Source organism: Onychomys torridus, chromosome 3, assembly GCF_903995425.1.
Source record: "Onychomys torridus chromosome 3, mOncTor1.1, whole genome shotgun sequence".
In the NCBI taxonomy this organism is placed as follows: domain Eukaryota; kingdom Metazoa; phylum Chordata; class Mammalia; order Rodentia; family Cricetidae; genus Onychomys; species Onychomys torridus.
The window spans coordinates 151,219,489-151,242,665 of record NC_050445.1 but is presented as its reverse complement, the minus strand read 5'-3'; the positions used below and the strand labels follow the sequence as shown (position 1 = coordinate 151,242,665).

The 23,177-nt window shown below is 39.7% G+C and overlaps 1 protein-coding gene across 1 annotated transcript in view; it reads left to right on the top strand.

Annotated features, from left to right (window-relative positions):
* The window catches only part of Plcz1 (phospholipase C zeta 1), a 51,785-nt gene extending 42,649 nt beyond the window's left edge, over positions 1-9,136 (top strand). The window contains exons 11-13 of the mRNA XM_036180271.1: positions 6,656-6,782; positions 8,101-8,250; positions 9,048-9,136. Coding sequence (XP_036036164.1) covers positions 6,656-6,782; positions 8,101-8,250; positions 9,048-9,136 — 366 coding nt within the window. The remainder of the gene's footprint in view (positions 1-6,655; positions 6,783-8,100; positions 8,251-9,047) is intronic.
* Positions 9,137-23,177: the final 14,041 nt, after the last annotated feature.

Sequence of the window (23,177 nt, the reverse complement as noted above, 5' to 3'; positions counted from 1 at the left end):
GACACCCGACTTGCTGTTCCCTTTTTCGGGAATGGGACCGTGTAGGCGTCCCCTGGTTAAATGGAACTTTGCAGGCGTTTTTAGGTGCCCGCCAGTCGCCAGCCGGGAGGAGGCTGAGGGAGCGAGCCGCCTGGGCCTTTGGAATTTGCCCCACGTTGGGTGCCAGATATTGTGAAATTATTAAGGCCACTCCACGTAGTTAAAAGGGAGGTTTATTTTGTGGGGTAACTTACAAATGAAGGGTAGGTCGCAGAGTCTGGCAAAGGTATAGGGTAGTCCGGCGGCATTCTCTGGAGAACTCTGCTCGGTCCACCTCTAGCGTCCCGCGTCCAGGAACCAAGAGAGCCACCTCCTCCTGCTCCTCGCTCTTCCGCTCCCTCCTCTGCCCCGCCTTGTGGGCGTGATCATTACTGAAGCCTCAATGGGTGTTGGAACTTCCAGGCCAATGCTGGGATGGCTACCCACTACAAGAAACAAATGATGTGTGCTAAACAAAAGATGGATTATGGCTAGGTGCTGCTCTCTGGAGCCCAGGCCAGGTGTAGCTCAGTGGGAGTGCAGCCACAGACCCATCTCTCAAGTCCCAAGTAAGAGATTGTCTTATTGGGTTAAATGGTCTGGGGAGTCCCAGCCTGAAAGTGTGTGGCACCATTTCCTAGGTTTGGGTCCTGGGATATATAAAAGAAGGCAAACTGAGCAGCAAGCTTGCATGCATTGATTCTCTTTGCTCTTAACTGTGGGTGTGACCAGTTCCTTCATGTCCCTGCCTTGACTTCCTCACAATGACAATGAACTGTAAACTTCTTCTTCTTCTTCTTCTCCTCCTCCTCCTCCTCCTCCTCCTCCTTTTTGAGACAGGGTTTCTTTGTGTGATAGCCAGAACTGGAACTTGATTTGTAGACCAGGCTGGCCTTGAACTCACTGAGATCTGCCTGCTTCTGCCCCCCTCCCTCCTGAGAGCTAGGAGTATTTCTTCTTTAAGGTTGCTTTTGTCAGGGTATTCTATCACAGTACAGAAACTAAACTAAAACAGCCTGTTCCCATTCTCCTAACCACTCTTCTTTACGTTAAAAAGAAAACTAGGTTTTCCTGCAATGATGATCTCCGTTAAGACTTAACATTCGTTTCTGTCTAGCAGTTACTTTCTTAGTCAAGGCTTGGCTCACTTCTCCCTGCCCACGTTTCACCATGTCTAGTCTTCACTTATTCTATAGCCATGACCAGAATTTACTTCCTTGAATTGCAATCTTTTTTTCTTTATAATTCACTTTTCTGTTGAATTCTCTCTGTGTCTCTCTCTGTTCCTCTTTCTCTTTCTATACTCTCTGTCTGTCTTAGTCTCTGTTTCTCTCTCTCTCTCTCTCTCTCTCTCTCTCTCTCTCTCTCTCTCTCTATCTATCTATCTCTCATTTATACAAGATCTTACTCTGTAACCATAGCTACCTTGGAATTTGCTATCTGGGCTCACAGGCTTGCCTTGAACTTACAGAGATTTGTCGGCTTCTTCCTCTTGAATGCTAGGATTAAATTTAGATAACATGACCTGACTGACTCATGACTTAAAAACCATTACTTTCTGGAAACCTTTTTTCCTTGGTTGTCCTCCTCTTTTTTCTCTCTTTCTTTTTTTTCTTTATAGTTTCCTTCTGTTTCTTTCATAGTCTTCCAACTTGCATAAGTACATATTATAGCACTTAGAATACTGCATTATAGTCATTTTCTTGTCCATATTCAGAGTTATCTAAGGACTCTCTAAGGATAAGAACTGTGCTCTGTTCAAGCCTCATTGACAGGGTCTGACATAAACCACCATGCTTCAAAGATTGGAGTAAACTGAATGAATGACTATGTCTGTTGCATGCTGAGAATAGGACAGAGCATCTGTGCTATCTTGTTGGAAATGAAGTTTCAAGGTAGTTTGTGCTCGGAGATGCTTATGAATGTTCTGGGGTTGTATTCCGAGAATCTTATGTTGAGGTGTTAAGTGGCTTGGACTCAGACAGGTTAGTCAGTCTCCCAGGAAGCAGCCACTGCAGCCACATGCCTCAGCCATGTGAGTGAGTCCTCCCCTTGTGCTTATTCTCAGGAGCTTTGTAGTTGGTTACTTTAATCTTACAGGTTATGGAAGCACAACTTGGAAACTGGAAGGCCTGGATTTACTGTAAGCTTCCTGGAGTCCTTGATGAAGACAATCAACACTTCCAGTTTATTCTGTCACCTGTGAACTGAGAGTTTTGGTTTAGCTCATTCTGTTCTTTTCTTTGGCATAGAGTGTACTAACTCTGAAATGGCCCCATTTTGGTAAGTCCTTTTCCCTGAACAGCTGTTAATTAGCTGGCAAGCACTCATATTTGGGAGTAGTTAGTAAATATCTATCAACAATTCTTCCTAAACATGCAGATGTCCTGACTGTGCTCAATGACTTCTGCCTCCTGAATAAGGCCACTATTTTTAGTCACCTTAGTGTATAGTTGAGGTCATAACATGTAGGTTTGGGACAGGTTACATACCAGCAACTCTTCTTTCCCCTTTCCCTCCCCTTCTCTGTTCTGCCTCTCTACTTTTCTCATTTTTTATATGAGTAATTATTTATATACAAACATATACTCGTCTTCAGTGACTGAGACTGTGCTCCAGTTTTTACAACTGCACCTTCAGGCTTATAGCTTTTTTGTTTGAGAATTTAATATACATATGCAATGTAATTCTCCCTGTTTTGTTCCATGCCACATCTTTTAGTTGGTTGTTGGTTTTTATGACGTTTAGTTGTTTTCTTTGTTTGTCTGCTTGTTTTTTTAGTTCCTTGTAGACACTAGCTCTCTGTCAGATCTACAGCTGATAAAAAATGTTTTCCCATTCTGTAAGCTGTCTCTCCAGTTTAATGATGATGCCCTTTGCTATATGGGAGCCTTTTAGTTTCATGAAGTCTCATTCATGAGCTGTCTGTCTTTATGTCTGTCTTGTCAGGATCCCATTTGGAAAGTCCTTTTTTCTGCCTGTAGGTTGAAATATAGCCTCAACTTTCTTCTCTAACAGACTCAGCAGATTGGGTCTTACATCAAGGTCAGAAAGCATGCAAAATATTATTTCAATTATCTCCTATTTATTGAGTCTTAATTAAGTCCTAATAAATCATCATTTTTGGAGAAAGTTCCACAGGCTGCTGAGAAGAATGTGTATTCTTTAGTGTTTGAGTACAATAGTCTGTAGATGTGTTAAGTCCATTTGATTTATGATATCCAGAGTTTCTCTGTTTAGCTTTTGCTAAGATAACCTGTCTACTGGTGACAGTTGGAATTAAATCCACTCAACCAGTGTGTTTGGTTTCTCTATGGTTTTAAATATAGCAGCATGTCTTCATTGAAGTGGGATGCACTTATTTGGTGTATTCATTTGCATTGTCCTCTTGGTGGTTTGTTACTTTAATGAATATGAAGTGACCTTCTTTATACTCTCTGATTAATTGTTTTTGATTTGAATTTATTGTCAGATACTAGAATAGCTATACCTACACCTACTTCTTTCCTAGTTCTGTTTGCTTGGAATAACCCTTTTCCATCTTTTTATTATGAAGTGGTGTCTATTGTTGATGATAAGGTTCATTTCTTGGAGACAGGAAAAAGATGAGCCCTATTTTCTCATTAATTCTGCTATAGTGCATCATTCTATTTGAAGAATTTCATACGTTAGTATTGGGTGCTATATTATTGAAAGATGTATATCAATTCCTGTCATTTTGTTGATTTTGTATTTTTCTTAGACTTCTGATTAACTGTCCTTGCTCTGCTTATTTATTCCCTGTGAACTCTTGGTGTGTTTATCATTCTCTTCATACTGAAATATTCCTTCTTGTATCCTCTGTAGAGCTGGCTTACTGTTCATAAGTCTGTTTAATCTGTTTTAATCATGTAAAGTTTTTATTTCTCCTTTAGTTTAGTGGATAGTTCTGCTGGGTGTAGTAGTCTGAGTTGACAGTTGAGGTTTATTTTGTGGGGTAACTTACAAATGAAGGGATAGGTTGTAGGGTCTGGCAAAGGTATGGCACAGTCCAGCGGTGTTCTCTTGAGAACACTGCTAGGTCTACCTCCAGCGTCCAGGATCCCAGAGCCAAGAAAGACCTCCTCTCGATCCTGGGTCTTCCGCTTCCTTCCTCCGCCCCACCTTGTGGGTGTGACCATTACCGAAGCATCAGTGGCGGTTGGAACTTCTAGGCCAATGCTGGGATGGCTACCCACTACATCTCCCCCTTTTGTCTAAATAAGAAGGTTCTAACCTAATACAAGACAATATGCAAAGAGATGGTTATCGAATATTGTCCAGAAGTAATGAGGGATAATGACCTAGATAAGTTGGAATTACAATAAGTGCAAACAATATCAAGCAAAAAACACATAGTAAAATCCAGGGAAGTCTAGAGCGTGGGTAGGTAGCGTGTTACAAAAAATCATTCTGAAAGCTGTCCTATCCTAAAGAACCTGAGTCTAATAATTAATATATTATATCTAAGATATTATATATGTTTGCCAGAGGCTGTGGATTTGTTCCAGATTAAGATATATCAGGTTTGATCAGCAAAGACCACCTGAAAGGTCTCCGAAGACACAATGGCCCAGATGATGCGACATCCAGAATGGTTTCAAGGCAACTGGCTCAGAGGTTTACCCTAATGGACTACTCCATAATCCTAAAATTTTCTTTATGTCCCCATAAGATACAGCACCCCTCCCCCTCCAGCAGGAAGTAGTAAGAAAAACTACGCCCAAATTCCCAGCTGGCTTTGGAGATGGAATTGGCTCACTCCTTCTCTAAACCCAAGCACATGGTTAAAAGAAAAGGTTAAGATATTCTTGTGTCCCAAATCAGAAGAGCCCTCTGGTGTGGGACAGAGAAAAACGAATATTTTATTTAAAACAGGTTGATTATAAATGCAATCTCTTTCTAAAGATAAAAAGGGGATATGATATAGATATGATAGGATGAAAGGGTAGATTAATGAACTTACTTCTAAAGAGCAACAACTCATTTAAAATGTTTTACATTGGTATAGATTTTAGTCTATTGATAAAACTTAAAGTTAATTTTGTTATACTGTGTGTATATTTCTATTCTTGTTTAAGGTATTATGTTTGTACAGTTCATTTAAAATTGTAATGGATAATTAAAAATAGATTAATAACTGGTCATCTATGATAACCATACTCATAGCCATGTTAATTAAGTCTTCTAGGTATACACAGAGGTATTTCAGATACATAGGTAATCTTCAAACACTTCAAAGGTTTACAGAATATGGCATTTAAAATATTTTTAAAATTTAGACTTTCTGGACAGTGAGACATGTCTGCTCCTGGCAGCACCAATTTACTTCAGAGAGGAGGATGGGCATTAAAGACACTTCATATGGAGTTTATCTTCACCTTGGCAAAAATAGCCATTTGGGCAAGAAACTGTTCTTGCCTGGACTGCTTGATTGACTGGACATGCAGCACCCATAGAAAGGTGACCACTAAACTTTGATTGACAAAACAGTCCTTCAGGTTCCTACTTCGCAGAGGAAACTGCAGACATTCTACAGGACACTGAGAGAAGTGACCAAGAGACTCTAGCCCTGTGGGCTGAAGACAAATGCCCCACTTTACAAAGGAACATTAGGTGACTGTTCAGGCTTCCAGCTGTCTCTGTTTACTCTGCAAGACTCCCAAAAGTTGCTTACATCCTTCTTCCGGTTCTCAGATAATATTATATCCTTCTGAGGTCTTTGATGTGGTTGAAGACTAGATAGTTATAATTTCCTCAGTTATGATACAAGATAAGTTAGATATAGAACCTTAGACTCACAAATATAAGATAAATAGGATATCTTCTTTAATATTGTAACTGTAATTCTTAGTTGATAATTGTTTTATTATCTAGCATTTTTACTATATAAAAGTTAAAACTTTTCTTTAAAAAAAAAGAAAAGGGGAAGTACTGGGGGATGTTCTGTATGTCAAATGTGTTGCTCTGATTAGTTAAAATAAATAAAGTGCTGATTGGCCAGTAGCCAGGCAGGAAGGATAGGGTAGGCAGGACAAGGAGGAGGAGAAGGCTGGGAACAGGAAGGCTGGGAGGAGACACTGCCAGCTGCTGCCATGAGAAGCAACATGTAAAGACACCAGTAAGCCACAAGCCATGTGGCAAAGTATAGATTTATAGAAATGGGTTAATTTAAGATAAAAAAGGTAGATAACAAGCAGCCTGCCACAGCCATACAGTTTGTAAGCAATATAAGTTTCTGTGTGCTTTCTTGGTTGGGTCTGAGCGACTATGGGACTGGCGGGTAAGAGATATTTGTCCTGACTATGGGCCAGGCAGAAAAAGTCCAACTACAATTATGTTTTTAATATGCAAATATATTAAAATAAATCACAAACCTTGGACATTGTGAATTCCACTGTAAATGCACTTGAGGGAAGTGAGTTATTTGGTCAATATCTAGTGATTGTTGTTAGTAAAAGGCTTAAAATGTAAGATTGCAATGATTCTGCCAGCTTTAGTTTTTTTTTAATAGCTGATTTAGAGCCTATGTTTTGGGGGATATTCCACCTGATTAGGGTCAAGTAGTGATCCAGTTTCCTGCTTAGCTAAGTTCTCCTGCTCATCTTTGTTTGCACAGCTCATCAGTGGGATCCAGTTGCCTGTCAGCTTGTTCCCTGGCAAAGATGACACATTAGTGATTGTGGAGGTGTACGGTGTTCCAAATGACCACATAAAACACCAGACTCGTGTTGTTAAGAAAAACGGTGAGCTCTTTCACTACTTAGAAAAAAATTAGTTTTTTTTTAGAAACAAACTCTTAGAAAAAATTAATTTAAAAGTAATTTCATCAGAGAGAATGTTGGTTCTACCTCTGGGTTTTGTAGGAATGTCTCTGAGGAAATTCAGTTTGGATCATCAGTCTTGAGAACCTGCTTTACTAAAGCCTTGTGATCTTAGAAGCACCAGAAGATGTCCACAAGAAGAAGCATAGATTTTTCCACAGTTGGGGATAGGGGGACTTAAGGGAAAAAGAACAACATGACTCTCAAACATGAAGAAGACACAATTATGAGATGCTAGGAAGAAGCCTAGAAGCTCAAGGTGGTGGAATATAGAATGCTCAAGAAAGACTAGTGAGCAACAGAGTGAGTGAGTTATATTGGGATTGCTGTTGGACAATTTCAAAAGCCATGCGTTCTCTTAGGGAGTTCTGCACAGGAATAGACAAAATTAAGACATCTTGAGAGGAATAAGACACTGAGCTTTAAGGAGATTGTTTCTGTAGGTAAGAGGGAAAATATAAGAGAGAAATGAGAAACACAAAGTGTCCAGATATGAATCCAGTGATTAAAAGATATAGAAGTCAAGTTCCAAGGAAAATGATGACATCCAGAAAGGAATGGAGGGTGTGTATTCAAGTCACCCCACAGGATAAAGATCTAGGGTGGTGGAGAGGAAGAAATGTAAGACTATTAGGATAATGGTAGTGTAATTACAGATATGAATGTCTGGGAAGAAAGATCATATTTGGATAAGGCATAGTTAATTCATCAGTTTAGTCACAGATGGAAAATACACTCATCAATCAAATTTCATGTTTTGCATGCTCTCTCTGAAAGTTACAAGTTACTTTTGCATAGGTGTGGAGTTCTTCCTGTAACAGTCTGGTACAGAAGAACCTCACATCTAACTTCCTCACGTCTCTATTTCCTTGTGAAGGGAGGGTCTTCTCTTCTTTGGTTGTGTTGCATAAGGATTCAGTCCTTGCTTGCATTCCTGCGCTACAGTTTGTCATATGAATCACCAGGGGATGGGGTGACATCTTTGAGCAGTTTTCTCACCTGTTAACCCTGATGCAGCTTTAATTTGTACGAAGTTTTCAAAACCCAGTATCATTGCTGTTAGGTGATTTTTCTACCCACTGACTATATTAAACACTTAAATGCTCTAAAATACATATTATTGTTGTTGTTATTTACTGGCCAAGTGTCAGAAAGAAAAATTGTGTAGACCTATTATTATTTGCTTTTTCCTTAGAGAAAGTATCTGTGATATTCTTGTATCCCCTTCTTTATATTCCAGCTTTCAGTCCGAGGTGGAATGAAACATTTACATTTGTTATTCAAGTGCCAGAACTAGCACTGATACGTTTTGTTGTTGAAAATCAAGGCTTTATAACAGGAAATGAATTTCTCGGGCAGTACACTTTACCAGTTCTTTGCATGAACAAAGGTAATGTTATCAAATATAAGATGATTTTATTATCATTTATGTGTTCCTCTATCAAAGCCACGCTTTGGTCATATCAAGTTTCTCTGTCTCTTTACCTACATCAGCAGGATATAAAGGGAGTTTGAAGTGGATCCATGCACTTTCTTATGTGGAATCGAAGAGATATGTTCTTTGTGAGGACAGTGATGTGGGGATGTTGTGTGCTAGGATGCTAGGGAAACTTGGTGTGTGCTTCTTTGCCAGGACCGTAAATCTTCTTTTTCAGTAAAAGGTAGTCATGGCTACAAGAAGATGTGAAGGAGAGGGATAAGACAGAAGGAAACACTGACTTATTCTTCTGCCTGAGCACAGCCCTAAGAGCCTGGGAGCCAGACCTTTTATGATCATTTTCTGGGCTGCCAGCATGGTGCAGAGTCACCTTCCCAGAGTGGTTTACTTAGTGCTACAAATGGCTTCCTCTCAGGATGCTTACTTTTCTATCACCAGCTAAGGCATGCCAGGAAGCAGGCAGGCTCTTTTGGAAGCAGAGGGTGATGGGTAATTTTGGATCATGATGTCCTTGTGAGAGTAGATACATGAGGTGTGGACTCATCATGTGGACACACAGAATTATGGAAGTTAGAACAGAAGCTAGAAATGTTTCATTTTTATGGAAAAGTATCATACTAGGTTGAAAAAACTATAATTGCAGCCACAGTATTAACTATGTGAAGATGCTTAGTGGATGACACGTTCTTCAACAGAGGCCATCACTCCTAATTTGTTATTTCTAATTTGACATAATTTCTCTTCCATAGGTTATCGTCGTGTTCCTCTGTTTTCCAAAGCAGGTGCAAACCTTGAACCTTCTTCACTGTTCATTTATGTTTGGTACATCAGAGAGTGACTAAATGTACCTGACATGTTAGCTACACATCACAATAAACAGCCCAAAGGAATGTTGGTACCTTTTCTTTTATTAATCATAAAATAAAAAACTCATTAAGTCAGAAATACCCAGTGCACTCCCCTTTAAATGGGCAAAACAGAAAGGGGGAAATTAAAGACATCAGAGGGTGCACACGCGCTATTCTCTGGCTGCTGATTTCTCCTGTGCTTCTGCTTCCAGGGTTGCATTTTCAATTGCTTGTATCACTTTTAATGAGTAGAATTTACAGCTTTTAAAAGTATGCCTGTTCATATAAGACATGTTGGCCAATATTTAGCAGTACAGAAGATGTGAAATTGAAGAACATTTTAACTTCTTGACACCCACCACCACCTATTGCAGTGGGAAGGAATTAGATTGCCAGGCCCTTTGTGCCCTCTTATATCCTAGAGAGTAATTAGCCCCTGAATTCTCAATCTAGTTCTTAGATGCCGTGTGCTTGATTTGGTACCCTGTAATTATACAGACATTTTTATAAGTGTGTATGAAATTGATTTGCATTCCCACTATAGTCAGGCTCCGTATCTATAAAAGAAATCTATTATGCATACTTACATGCTTGAGTCTTGAATTAATTTGCAGTATTTTTGAATCTGTCCTTAATGTACTTTTATACTGTCTCTTGGTCAGTCCTCAATTTTTCACCAACAGTAAGATTCTACTTGGTTAAAAGTGGTGGACAATATGGTTCCTTATTAACTATTCTTAAAACAAAAACAAAAACAAAAAAACCAAACAAACTGACAAAAACAAACAACAAAAAACATTAATGATGGCCCCACCATGCTGACACATTCAGTACATCTGGCAAATTAGCATCCCCAGTAGAAATTTGTTGATACCAAATCCAGCTTCATATGTAACTAAAAACCAATATATAATTGTTTATTTAAGATGCATTCCAATCTCATTATCCTTTGATGGCTCATCTAGCAACCTTTTAGCAGATGTCACCTTCAAACATCAAATATTAAAAATGTAAATACCTTGTGAATTGTTATTTCCAAGCTTAAGGAGCAAGCGCTGTCCTATGGCATTCAAGGCATGGTCTTACACTCTTTTAAGGGCTGTATGAGTTACTGTGGAAAATCTGACCTCCACAGTGCTTAGGTTTCTCAGGAGTAAAGTGCAGCTTCCATTTAGCAGACAGTGGGTGGATCTTACTGAGTTCTCTATTGTAAACCCAGCAGCAGGGGTGGGGTCATTCAGCCACTGACTCAAGGCTCTAACCTCTAATTTCCAAGGTCTTTTGAAGATCTGGAATTCCACTGGTGTTTAAAGGCTTTCTTCAAGTAAGTTTTCTAAATAATGCGTTAATTCTTCACTGGAGTAGACTATTTCTTGTTTGCACCATTACTCTTTGAACTAGAAAACGATTGTGCCTTCTCCTCTCACCTTTCCCAAAGGTACCAATTAATCACTCACTGACTTTGAAAGCTGTGTTTTTATTTGTGTGTTTGTGAAGCGGCACTTGTATGTGCTTGTCTGCATGCACATGCACATGTGCGTATGTGCATGTGGAGGCCATAGGTATCCTGGGTCGTCCCCAAGGATCTGTCAGTCTAGTTTCTTGAAAGAGGGTCTCTCACTTGAACTCATAGATCACTAACTAGGCTGGCTATCCAGCAGTCCTCAGAGACTGACTGTTCTCTCAATCTCTCTCTCTCTCTCTCTCTCTCTCTCTCTCTCTCTCTCTCTCTCTCTCTCTGTGTGTGTGTGTGTGTGTGTGTGTGTGTGTTTATGTGGGTATTGGGGGATGAACTCAGCTCCTCCTGCTTGCAAAGCAATCACTTTACTGACTAAACTATTATCCCACCCCTGCCTATTAATTTTTTAAAATATTCTACTCTGTATATGATTTTTGAAGAAATATTGTTTTACTTCCCATCCAACCATTTTGTGCTATCTTTAAGCATTTTTTATTGTATTTCAAAAATGTGTGTTGTTAGGATTTACTATTCGAACTGATGTTTTTTATTATATTTTTCCCAAGAATTTTTATTTGACATTACCCACAGAAGCTTCACAGCCGTGGGATGTTCTTACATCTTAGGAAGACTGGGAATAGTGTGGGAAGTCAGCTTCAACTCCTGCTTCTTAAGCATAATTCATTTGTAAGAAATAATAGTGTCATGAGGAGAGAAAAGGCTAAATGAACTCCTGGGACCGTGATGAAGAAGGCCCTTGCATTTCAGACTTAGTAAAATGTCAGTTCCTCAGGGAAGCTTGTGCTTGCTCACTCAGGTTAGGTTATATTTTCTGGTTTGGCTTGCTTACTGGTAAAACTGACAGCTAGGTATAGGCTTTGCACCCGGAGTTGGGCACTGGGGTGGCTAGAAGCTAGTGTGGAATTTCTATTGGGGTTGGGGTTTCCTTGCAGAACATAAACAGCTCCAGATCCACCCATTCTACTGTGATGGAGCAAGTGTGTGATCAATGCTCAGTGTGTGTCAGAGACACGGGCATTGCTGGAACACTAAAGTGTCCAGTACTCCCTTATTCTGGTTAATGTGAATGGGTTGACTCATCACCAGTTACAGTTTTAGCTTCCATTTATATCGGTGCATAGATAAAATGGTTTTTCCAATCATGGACTCACTTCTCATTCTTTTTCATTAATTCTCTCTCTCTCTCTCTCTCTCTCTCTCTCTCTCTCTCTCTCTCTGTATACACATATTTGCACATGTGTGTGGAACCCAGAGGTTGATGTCAGGTGTTGTCTTCTATCTTTCTGATCTTATTTTTTGAGACAGGATCTCTCACTGAACCTAGACTGGCTGGCCAGAGAGCCCTTCTCCCATCTCTTCCTCTCTGGTACTGGGATTAGGTGCATGCTGCCACACTTGGACACTTTATGTGGGTGAGTACTCATTCTTGTTCAGCAGGCCTTTACTGACAGGACCACCTCTCCAGTGCTTTCAGCCCCTATTCCGGACATGTCCAATACAGAGGAGACTTTTACTCCTTTGACTGAACGCACCTAACACAAGCCCATATCCAGTAGAGACCCTTCATGATTGCTTTCAGTGCTGGGACCCCTAGATACAGTTCCTTATGTTGTGGTGACCCCCACCATAAAATTACTTTGTTCCTACTTCATTACTATAATTTTGCTATTATTATGAATTGCAATGTAAATATCTGATGTGCGACCCCTGTGAAAAGGTCGTTTGACACCAAAGGGGTCACCACTCACAGGTTGAGAGCCGCTGCTCTACAGAGACATCTAGTGATTCCCCATGTACACCCCACTTCCTGCAAAGAGCAATGAATCCAACTGTATTTGACTCTGGGGGTCTGTGGCTGGAGAAAATGGCACAAGCTTAGACATTTCCCATTATCTTACATGGATCAGAGTGACATGGAAGTTAAATGCTGTCAACTCTGAGCTTTTCTTTAATTTATTTTTTAAATTGAAAATAGATTCTCTCATATACTATACTTTGACCACAGTTTGTTTCTGCTGGTTCAGAGCCTTCAGTTACAAAAAGTCAAAACAAAATCTCTCAGCCTCAATGAGCCTGACTTCAGAGTGGGAAACAGTGAGCACTATAGGTTAAATGGCAAGCTGGTTGCTAAACAGAGAAACTCTGAAAGCAGCTTCTATTCAGCTATCAAAAAGAAGGTTCTACATTTTTAATTTTGCAAAAGGAAGATTCTGTGAATGTACTGATACAGAGCATGCACTGTAGAATCAAGCCTCCACCAGAATCCTTGTGCCCATTGCAGGGGAGACTTGGGAGTCTCTCCAGGGAGAGGATCATGTTGGAAGTAAGCAGTGAGTGAAATTCCTTACTGTTTCTGGGCTCTGATGCATGCCTATATAAAGTGGGACACTGATTCAATGGGCCAGGTAGTTTATTAGGGAATGAAATCAATAAGGTACACTCACAACACAGAACAAATTGATACTGCTGCTGATCCAGCTGTCATTGTCCTGCTGTTCTGCCCAGGGGCAATGGGAACAAATTGCAAGCCATACTTCTCTGCCACTTGCTCTTGCTCAGACCACCCAAGAAATCGAACAACCCCTGCCCCCAAGGATTTTAAGATGTCATGTATCCTAGAGAAGGCCACACCCATAAATCCAAAGGGCTCCATCCAATTGGTCACTGGGCCAAATGGCAGAATTCCCACAACATGTATAATCCTAGCACTCCTGAGACTATGACAGGAAGATCATGAGTTCATTGCCTTTCTTCCGGGTTGATAGTTAAGACCCTATGAGTTTCCAAAATAATAATGTTTATTATTGGTTAAAATCCTTATGAACACTATAGAAAAAAAGTTGAATTGCTTTATTTTCAATGTAACAACCCTCTGAAAATAGTTTCATATTTATATATTATATATCATATAACCATGTCTATGGTTATATGTGGTAGTTTGAAATTAATGAGCCCCATAGGCTCATGTATTTCAATACTTGGTCCCCAGTGGGTGGAACTGTTGGTGAAGGATTAGGGGGTGTGGCTTTAATGTTTAAAACGCCCATGCCATTCCCAGTTTGCCTTTTCACTCTGCCTTGTGGTTGTGCCTCAAGATGTGAGCACTCAGCTTTTCCTCCAGTGCCATGTATGCTTGCCTGCTGCCATGCTCCCTGACATGATGGTCATGGATTCACTCTTTGAAACTGCAGCTCCTCATCAAACACTTTGTTCTGTAAGTTCCCTTGTTCATACTATTTCTTCACATCAGCAGAAAAGGGACTTAGATATGTAGATAACGCTATTTCCTGTCCCACCTGGGCTGGCAGGCACTCAGACTCAAATAAACACACAGACACTTATATTACTTAAACGGTTTGGGCTAATGATTCAGGCTTCTTGCTGTCTAGTTCTTATATCTTAAATTAACCCATTTCTATAAATCTATACCTTGCCACGTGGCTTGTGGCTTACCAGTATCTTATATCTTGTTTCTCCTGGATGCGGCGGTCTCCTGACTCAGCCTTCCACCTCCAGAATTCTCCTCTCTCCTTATCCTGCCTACGCTATACTTCCTGCCTGGCTACTGGCCAATCAGCATTTTATTTATCAATCAAGCAGAGCAACACATTCACAGCATCCCCAGCATAGACATAAATATTAATATGAGCAAAGAGTATAAACAATATGTTACATATGTAATGTGTTAGTATGTGTGTAAAATGTTTACATAGTATGTGCCACACATGTTTATGATATGAACTAGATCCATATATAATAATAAGAAAAATGAGACAAATATTTGGATAGTTATTTCCCAAGGGAAATTATGTGCATGACCAATAAGCACTTGAAAATATTAACTGAATATCATTTGTCATCAGGGGAATGCAAATTAAAACTAATTAGCTCTCCCTAGAATAAGATTCCCACAGAAAATTCTGGGGAGGAGTAGAAACCTGGAGCCCTCACACACCCATCCTATGGGGCACTTACTTTGGAATCAGCTGGGCAGTTTCTAATAAAGCTAAATGCAGTGGGTAGAGTGAGAAAGTCCCCTTTAGGCAGTTGGTGTCCAGTTGGTGGCACTATTTGGGAAGGTTATGGGATGTTTAGGATGTGGGACCATGCAGAAGGAACTGCATCACGGGGGACAGGCTTTGAGAGTCTGCAACTTTGGCCCACTTTCTGCTCTCTCTGCTTTCTTATTGCCCTTGGGGTTGTGATCTCCCAGCTTCCAGCTCCAGTTGCCTGCTGCCATGCCTCCCCACTGTTATAGACTCTCCCTCTGGTACCGTAAGCCAAAATCAACTCTTCCATAAGTGGCTTTTGGTTGTGTTGTTTTATCACAGCAACAGAATGTAATGAATATATTAACCATCTGCCTATTCAGCTATTCAGCTAGTCGCTCCCAGATATTACCTCAAGAGGAGCAAAACATGTGTCCTAACAAGGATTTCACACAGTGGAGTGGAGAGGAAAATACTCCACCACAGATATGTTTCCTTGATTTCTTCCCTGTTACACTGAGAAACTGCAGGCCTCTGCAGACCCAGACTGAGCTTCTGACCTTCTGGAAAACACAGCTGTCCATACATCTAGGAAGGAAAACTGCACCAGTGAAGTAAACAGCCAGTAGATATAAGCAAGCTTTTCCTCTCACCCTCTTCTGTATGACCAGGAAAGATCTTTTCACAGGAAGGTTGGTGGGGGTGGGGGATGGGGGTAAGGGGGAGGGTGTCTCTTGTTTCTCACAGAGTTGACCCCAGCTATCTGCTACTTGCACAGTGAGCCAGGTTTTCTCCCTGGTGTGCCTCTTTAGCCAGCCTTCCATACCATGTTGGCTCTTCTTTTTTCCCAGAAGTCCAAGTCCATAACCACTTCGTTTAGCTTTACATAAGTTATGAGCTTCAACTGTCTGCCCCCCTTGTGTATGGGTATGGCTACTGTGTTTAGATATATTAATAAATTTATTGTTTCCTTTAATCTGACTGCTACCAGTTTGTTGATAGAATAAAATCACAAAGCTTCAGAAAGAACACAATACATTAAAACTTCCTTATCTTCTCAACAGCTTGATTTAAAGTAATCACAAACTAGAAACAATTCAAATGTTTTGTCAGGGGATGGACAATAAATTGTGTTATTTCCATATAATAGTACATTATTAAATGAAATAAAAGATTACTATTGATACATGAATCAATATCAATGAAACTAAAAAAAAAATCACCCAAATGAGTAAAAATTGTGGCAGAAGAAATCAGTAACTGAATGTAATGTTGCAATTTCCTCTGAGATAAAACTGTCAATCTTGGAGGGAAGCTCCTTAAGCCAGGGATGTTCTAGGAGGAAGTGAAAGAGTAGAATGTTCTATGGGGAGGTGAAACATTCCCGTCTGCACAGAAACTTCTTAAGTTCAAAAAGTAAACAACTCAAAAGCTCCAGGAAGTCCCTGAATTTGACAAGATTCTCTAGGTCCCTTCTCCAAACTTACACAAGCAGTCAAGATACTTTCAGATAAGCCTAGCTGCTTGGAAACAGCAGAGACCAGCCTATCTTCCTCAAAGAGACTCATACCAACTGAGCTGCTTGGAAAGGATACTCTGCAATTTGTTGAGCTGCCTGTAGGTTATGCAGTACACTCTGGGCTTCCAGCTAGCTGTCACTCATGTTGGGGTGTACTTTTCATGATAGACTCATCTTTGTGTCATTTCTGCTCTGGAAGTAACCCTTCACCTGTATTCCTGTAAAACCCTGATAAAACTCATTGGTTGACCAAATTGGACTTTGGTGGCATCATTACTTTGATATGTTGTCAGTTTCCTATCTGAGGTGAGGAGACTAGACCTTTGTTCATGTTATCCCAGGAATAGTATCACACAACATTGGATTGGGGCTGGAAAAGCAATATGTTGAAGGGAGCCACCATGAAACTTTTGGTATTAATGGAAATGGTATCTTGATGATAACAGAGATTTGATTTCAAAACTAAGCATGCTGTGCTATTTAGACACATGAATTAAAATGACCTTCAATCATATTTGAAAGCATAGAAGAAATATAAATTATTGGTGAAATTATTAAGGCTACTCCACGTAGTTAAAAGGGAGGTTTATTTTGTGGGGTAACTTACAAATGAAAGGATAGGTTGTAGGGTCTGGCAAAGGTATGGTGCAGTCTGGCGGTGTTCTCTGGAGAAAAAATATGCAAATGTAAAATATGTGGAAAGTTTTTTTCTAAGTTATCAATACTTAAGGAGCATTACAAAATCCATATGATAAAAGAATCATACAAATGTCCAGAGCATGACATGTTCCTTTCAAATAGAGCTCATTGTAAAATTCACAGTGAAAAGAAAGCTTTCAAATGTACAGAGTATGGCAAGTCCTATGCCCATGGCTTTTCTGTTCATCATCCTCAGAGAACTGATGCTGGAGAAAAACCTTTCAAGTGGGAAACATGTGGCAATTCTTTCACTCAGAGTTCAACACTTCATTTTCATCATTGGAAACATACTGGAGAGAATCCTCACACATTTAAAGAATATGGCAAGTTATTTAACAAGGCCTCAAATTTTAAAGTTCATCAGAGGATCCATACTGGAGGTAAACCTTACAAATGTAATATATGTGACAACTTCTTTACTCAGAGATCAACACTTCATGTTCATAAAAGAATACACACTGGATGGAAGCCTTACAAATGTATAGAATGTGGAAAGTCCTTTACCAGAGGCTCAACACTTAAAGTGCATCAAAGATTACACAGGGTCCCAGAACCAAGAGTGACCATTACCAAAGCCTCAATGGGGGCTGGAACTTCCAGGCCAATGCTGGGATGGCTACCCATACAATAAATCTTTATTATACAATAACAAACAGTATTGTCATGGTTCTCTCTTGGGCATTTTGACAAATAAATGGCGTCAATGGTACACAAATGGTATAGTTGCCTTAGGCCTGACAACACATCCTCTGATAGCAAGATTAGCCAACACATAATTCAGTCAGGTGATGGGAACTTCCCTGTGTGAGAAGCAAAAGACTGAATGAATGATAGGCAAACAGTGCTCTTCTAGACTGGTGCATATGGGGTTTGACAGAAGCTGGTAGAGACAAGCTAATAAAGTATTTGTACACAACCCACAGGCTTTTAAAATACTATTTATCCACCAAAAAAGTGTATTTCTCATATCTATTTTGTTAACTCATGAAAAAGGGATACTTGAAGCATCATGCTAAAAGTTCCTTAAGAGTACCCACGTCTGGAACATGGATCACTTCTTTACAAAGTTTAAAATTCCAACTGACTTCTTTGGATATTTGATTGAAAGTAACTTTTAGGCACAACTCATGGGCAAACAGACTTATGTATGTTTATAAATAAATACTATATACTTTGTATTGATGCTGGTAAATAATATTTAAGCCAAAATTAAGGGTAGATTTATACTTCAACTTTTAGCATCTATCTATATAATACAGTCTCTCACTCATGGACAATAAGAGATAGCTTATTCTGGAGCCAAATGTGAGAAACCATGGCCTGTAAGTGGAGATTTAGGTTACCCCAGATTCCATGTTTCCATGTGGTAGCAATATGATGAAGCTTTTAACATAAAAGAACAAGGTCATAAATCAAGACCCTCTTCCAAGCATGGTGGTTGAACATTAACTGGGTGGGTTACAGCAAAGTGGAGTGGGAGAGTCTGTCATAGACCTCAGACGCTCTTGGGTAGCATCTAAGCCCTATTTTGGTTAGGACCTCATACTCTGTGCATTTCAAAGGACTGACCTAAAGGCCACAAAGATGTCAGGTCAGGAACAGGGGAGGGCAATAAATGGCTGATGACATTTGTCTCTGGATTTGGAATATTCCAGACTCTCCTATCATTGAAGTTCTAACCAGTTAATTAGCCTTGCAGAAAGTCAAATGGAAGAGGCTGTTCAGCATAGAAAGGTTTATGAAGATTCCTAGGGACATTTAGTATTGCTCTTAGACTATAACAGTGGTTTCAGTTTCATCGGCACACTGAAATCACCGAGAACATGTTAAAACAGCCAGATGCCCTCATTCCATTTTCAGAGATTGTGATGAAATATGCTGCTTGCCTTGGGTACAGTGATTTCATTGAGTACTTCAGGTCACTCCAATTTAGTGACCTCAAATATGACTCTCAGGACAGGGAAAAATAACATTAGCTCAGAACATATTTCAGAAATACAATCCCCTAGGCTCCACCTCAAAATTCTTATTTATTCATAGACAGGGTCCCACACAGTCGGGGCTCCTCATGAACTAGCTATATAGAACAGGATGACCTTGAACTTTCAGTTTTCCTATATTTCTTTCTTTTTTTTTTTTTTTTTTTTTTTGGTTTTTCGAGCAGGGTTTCTCTGTGTAGCTTTGTGCCTTTCCTGGAACTCACTTGGTAGGCCAGGCTGGCCTGGAACTCACAGAGATCCACCTGGCTCTGCCTCCCAAGTGCTGGGATTAAAGACGTGGGCCACCACTGCCCGGCCCTCCCTATATTTCTTAAGTGAAGGCATTATAGGCTTATGTTACCCAGCCTGGCCACCCCAGGACACTTGAATAAGAAACTGAGACGCTGTGGCCCATCAGCCTGTGATCTAAAATGCCTTCCTGGTGATGCAGATTCATGCTCAAGTTTGAGGCTGTTGTTGTTATTGGTGGCTGAGTGGAGGACTGTTGGCTGGACCTCTACTCATTGCCACCTCGACACACTACAGATTCACTGCGGGTCATGTGCCTGCTTTAGCTTTCTAGAAACTGAATTCTGATCACCGGTCAGTCTTCCCTCTGTAGTATCTATACAGTGTCACCAGAACTCCTGTAGATAAAGCCTGACGCTGAGCCTGAGTGCTCACCCATAGTAAGAAAAACAACATATGCATGTTGAAACAGAAATATGGCCTTAGGGATGGTTGTACTTGTACAAGGTGACAGAAGGAAGATGTAAGCTTTCATCATTTACACAAGAGTTCAGATTCCCAAAGGTTACAAAAGCAAAATGTCTTTCTTTATTCCTCAAAGCATCTTCCCAGAGAGCTATTAACCTGGTTTCTCTAATAATAACTCCTCTTTCAGCACCTTGCTGAGAAGAGGAAGGCAAGAGAGTGGGGCTGGTTTGTGAGCAGGTGCATCTAAGAAGGACCCACTGTCCTGTATGCACACAACCACTTTGCTTGGCTTTCTCTTTCAGCCTGGCTAGCAGGACTATTTGGAGGGAGAATAATGGTTACTGACTTAGGCCCACTTTATTTCTCTCAATTTTGTCATTTAAAGTCCTTTTCTCCTGCATCATCCCTTTCTTCTGTTACACTGGATTCTGTGAACTTCAGGATTTGCAAATGTCTTTATGACAAAGAAGAATTGCCCCCAAATGAAAATGAACCTCAAAAGCAAACCACCTTCCACGTGAGGACAACAACCCAGAATTGTGAGGCTGTATTCTGAAGCCAGAATCATCATCTCATGAAATTCAGTTGTTCCCTTTAAGTGATGACAGTGATTTTGACATCCCCAGAATCCTTTGTAGAGTCAGACTAGAGATAATGATCCACCAGATCACTCGCCAGTCAAGACCATCTGGTCTGTTAACTCTTCACAACCCAGTCCTCCCTTTTCTTTTCTCTTTTTCTAAAACAAACAAACAAACAAACAAACAAACAAACATAAAATCACAAAGTTCTCGTTGGCCTTATAAAGATGGCTTTGACATTTCAGGATCTCTGTGTTAGTTGTTCTCAGAAGGAGCATGCTGATTAGGTCTCCTCCCTTTTAACACTGCTTGTCTCTGGACTGCCATTATTGGTTTGAGTGGCTGATCTGACATTCTGAAAGCAGAGGCTTTTGTCCTCACACATCAGCAGTACCTCTTTGCAGTCTACATCAGAGTCAGTATAGCATCAGGAATACATTTTTTTCTTAAACACCTAACTATAAAAATAATATAGCTACCACATGAATAAGTCAAAACAGCATTCTTCAGTTGGAAGACACTCAGTGTGATACCTCAAAGGCAATTCCACACAATTTCACTGAACTCCAGATTGCTCAAAGGACATTTAGAAAAACATTAAAGATGAGACATGGGTTACACATTCTTTCTGTTACAAAATATAGAGAATGTGTCTTAAATTGGCTTAAGTGAGCAACAAGGCTTATTGGCCCTGACAATTAAATAGAATGGGTGAATTTTGCTTCAAAAGAGACTTAAATGGCCAAATAGCTAAGTAGGACCTTGCTTCCCTCTTATTTTCTCAGTTCTATATGCAGTTTTGTCTCTATTTCCCAGCAGTCTCCTGCCTCATGGGTTCAAGATGACTGTCAGAAGCTCCTGGAGATATCTATGTAAAATTGGAAGAATGATGAAAGCAGAGATAGACACATTTACACTAATTTTGTAAGTTTATTGTATCTAGAAATCTATAGTGGTCACAAAAATGCTCCTACCCCAAATAGTATTTGGAACAGTCATTCATCTGTTCATGAGCTTGTAATTGGCCAGATTTACCTGGGTTACTCTTTGCTATAGTCACCAAGATTGGATCTGTCCAATTCATTGTTATATTTAAATCCATTCCAATTAAATAAAATTGAAATTCGAAAATCATAGCCACAATTTCCGGCGCTCAACAGCTTATGTCAGTGGCTGTCATATTGGACAGGGGAGAGCATTTCTGTCATTTCAGGAAACGGCATTGGGAATCTCTGCTCTAGAGTTGCCTTGGGCTGGGTGTTCCAAGATGGCTCCACTTACACAAATGGTTCCTCATTTGTGTTGGCTGATACAGCTGGGCCCACATTATCTTTCCTCCTGGACTTCTTCAAAGGCTGGTGGAAGTATTCCAAGAGTGCAAGGAAGGAGTCTCATTATAGCACATTCACTGTACTATGTTGATGAAAGTAAACAGCCATTTGGCAGAGCATGGTATCTCATCTGTTCATGGTAGTAGTCGGAAAAATATAGGTCAGATTTAATGCATTGAGGTGGAGGACAGCAAGAAAACCTAAGAGGTTTACATTCTCAATAATAAGAAAATTATCAGTATGGATTTTAATGGGAGGGAATTAAAAATCAAAGTTAGGAAGAAATTATTGTATTGCTTGCTTTACAGAATTCTATATCATGTACCATATTAAATTAACTATACTAAGTATATTTTATAGAAATTGGTAAATTAGGCTCCCTAAGAAAGGGTAAGATAAAAGGAAAAGTTATCTTAAAAACTTGAAAATTAATCTACACCCCAAACTAGATTATTTTAGTAAAATATTCTTAGGACATAGTTCAGAGTTTCCACAGAGCAACACAACACATCAGGATGTGGGACTGAGCATGGATGAACATGGTCACCTGGATTTCAGCTCTGACAAGTGCCCATCAGGCTACATGAGGTAAAGATTCATGGTTCATGATCACCGCCTTGGAGGGAGGTTTCTCTAAGGTACTGTGCAATCACATCGCTCAGTGTTAGTCACAAACTAGTAAGTATGTGATAATGTATTGATTTCTGCATTCTTTTACTATTTCCAACTTTGTAATGGAGGCGGCCTTTATCAGGAGTACTTATTTAGGACCCCAGTGTGTTAAAATATCTCTCAGGAGCTGGAAAAGTGGCCCAGCAGTTAAGAGAACTTACTGCTCTTGCAAAGGACCTGACTTTGGTTTCCAGCATCCATGCCTGAATGCTCATGATCACCAGTAACTCCAACTCCAGGGGATCGAGCACACTTTCCAGGCTTCTGTGGGCACCTGCATGCATCTGATGCACATATAGAAAAGCATGTATATAGACACAGAAGTAAAAATGAGTTCAAAAATTAAAGTAAATATAGTGTTTTTCATTCTCAACCTGAGGCCATTTTGGGGGGAGGAGGGGACTTCTGGCCCTGTCATGCATAAAGAATGGACTTTATCTGATGACAGAAGCTACAGTGTTAGGAAAAGCAGGCACTTCAATTGTGTACTGACACTACAATTTTTCTTTCTATTATTTAGGAACTTCACTTAAGGCACCTGTCTTTTGGGGAGTACTTCTTTAAATAACTTTCATTTTTATAATAGTTTTATTTTTACAGAAAAAATGAAGTAAGATTCATAGACTTCAATACATTGACCTAATCAATTATCTATACTGGGAAGTAGTCCCTGTGGGCTTGAGAATGTATTGTACTCTTATTGTTGGCTGAAGTGTTCTATATACCCACATGCTATGGTATTATATGTATTATTGTGTATAACTAACCTAGATATGGTTGTATAATATTTTAGTTGTATATAAACCATACATAATAAGTTACATATAATCATTTCTTCTTTGTCTCTTGTAATTTTCCCTATTTCAAATATTAACATAGTTACCGAGCACTTTTGGTTATTATTTGCATAAATTTATTTTCCCCCCTTTAGCCTATTTACATTATTGGATACAGTCTCTTGTAAATGGTTTATAATTAAATCTTGCTTTACTAAATGCATTATTCTAGCCCTGCCTTTAATTGGATAGTTTAATCCATTTACATTTAATGTAATTACAGAGACA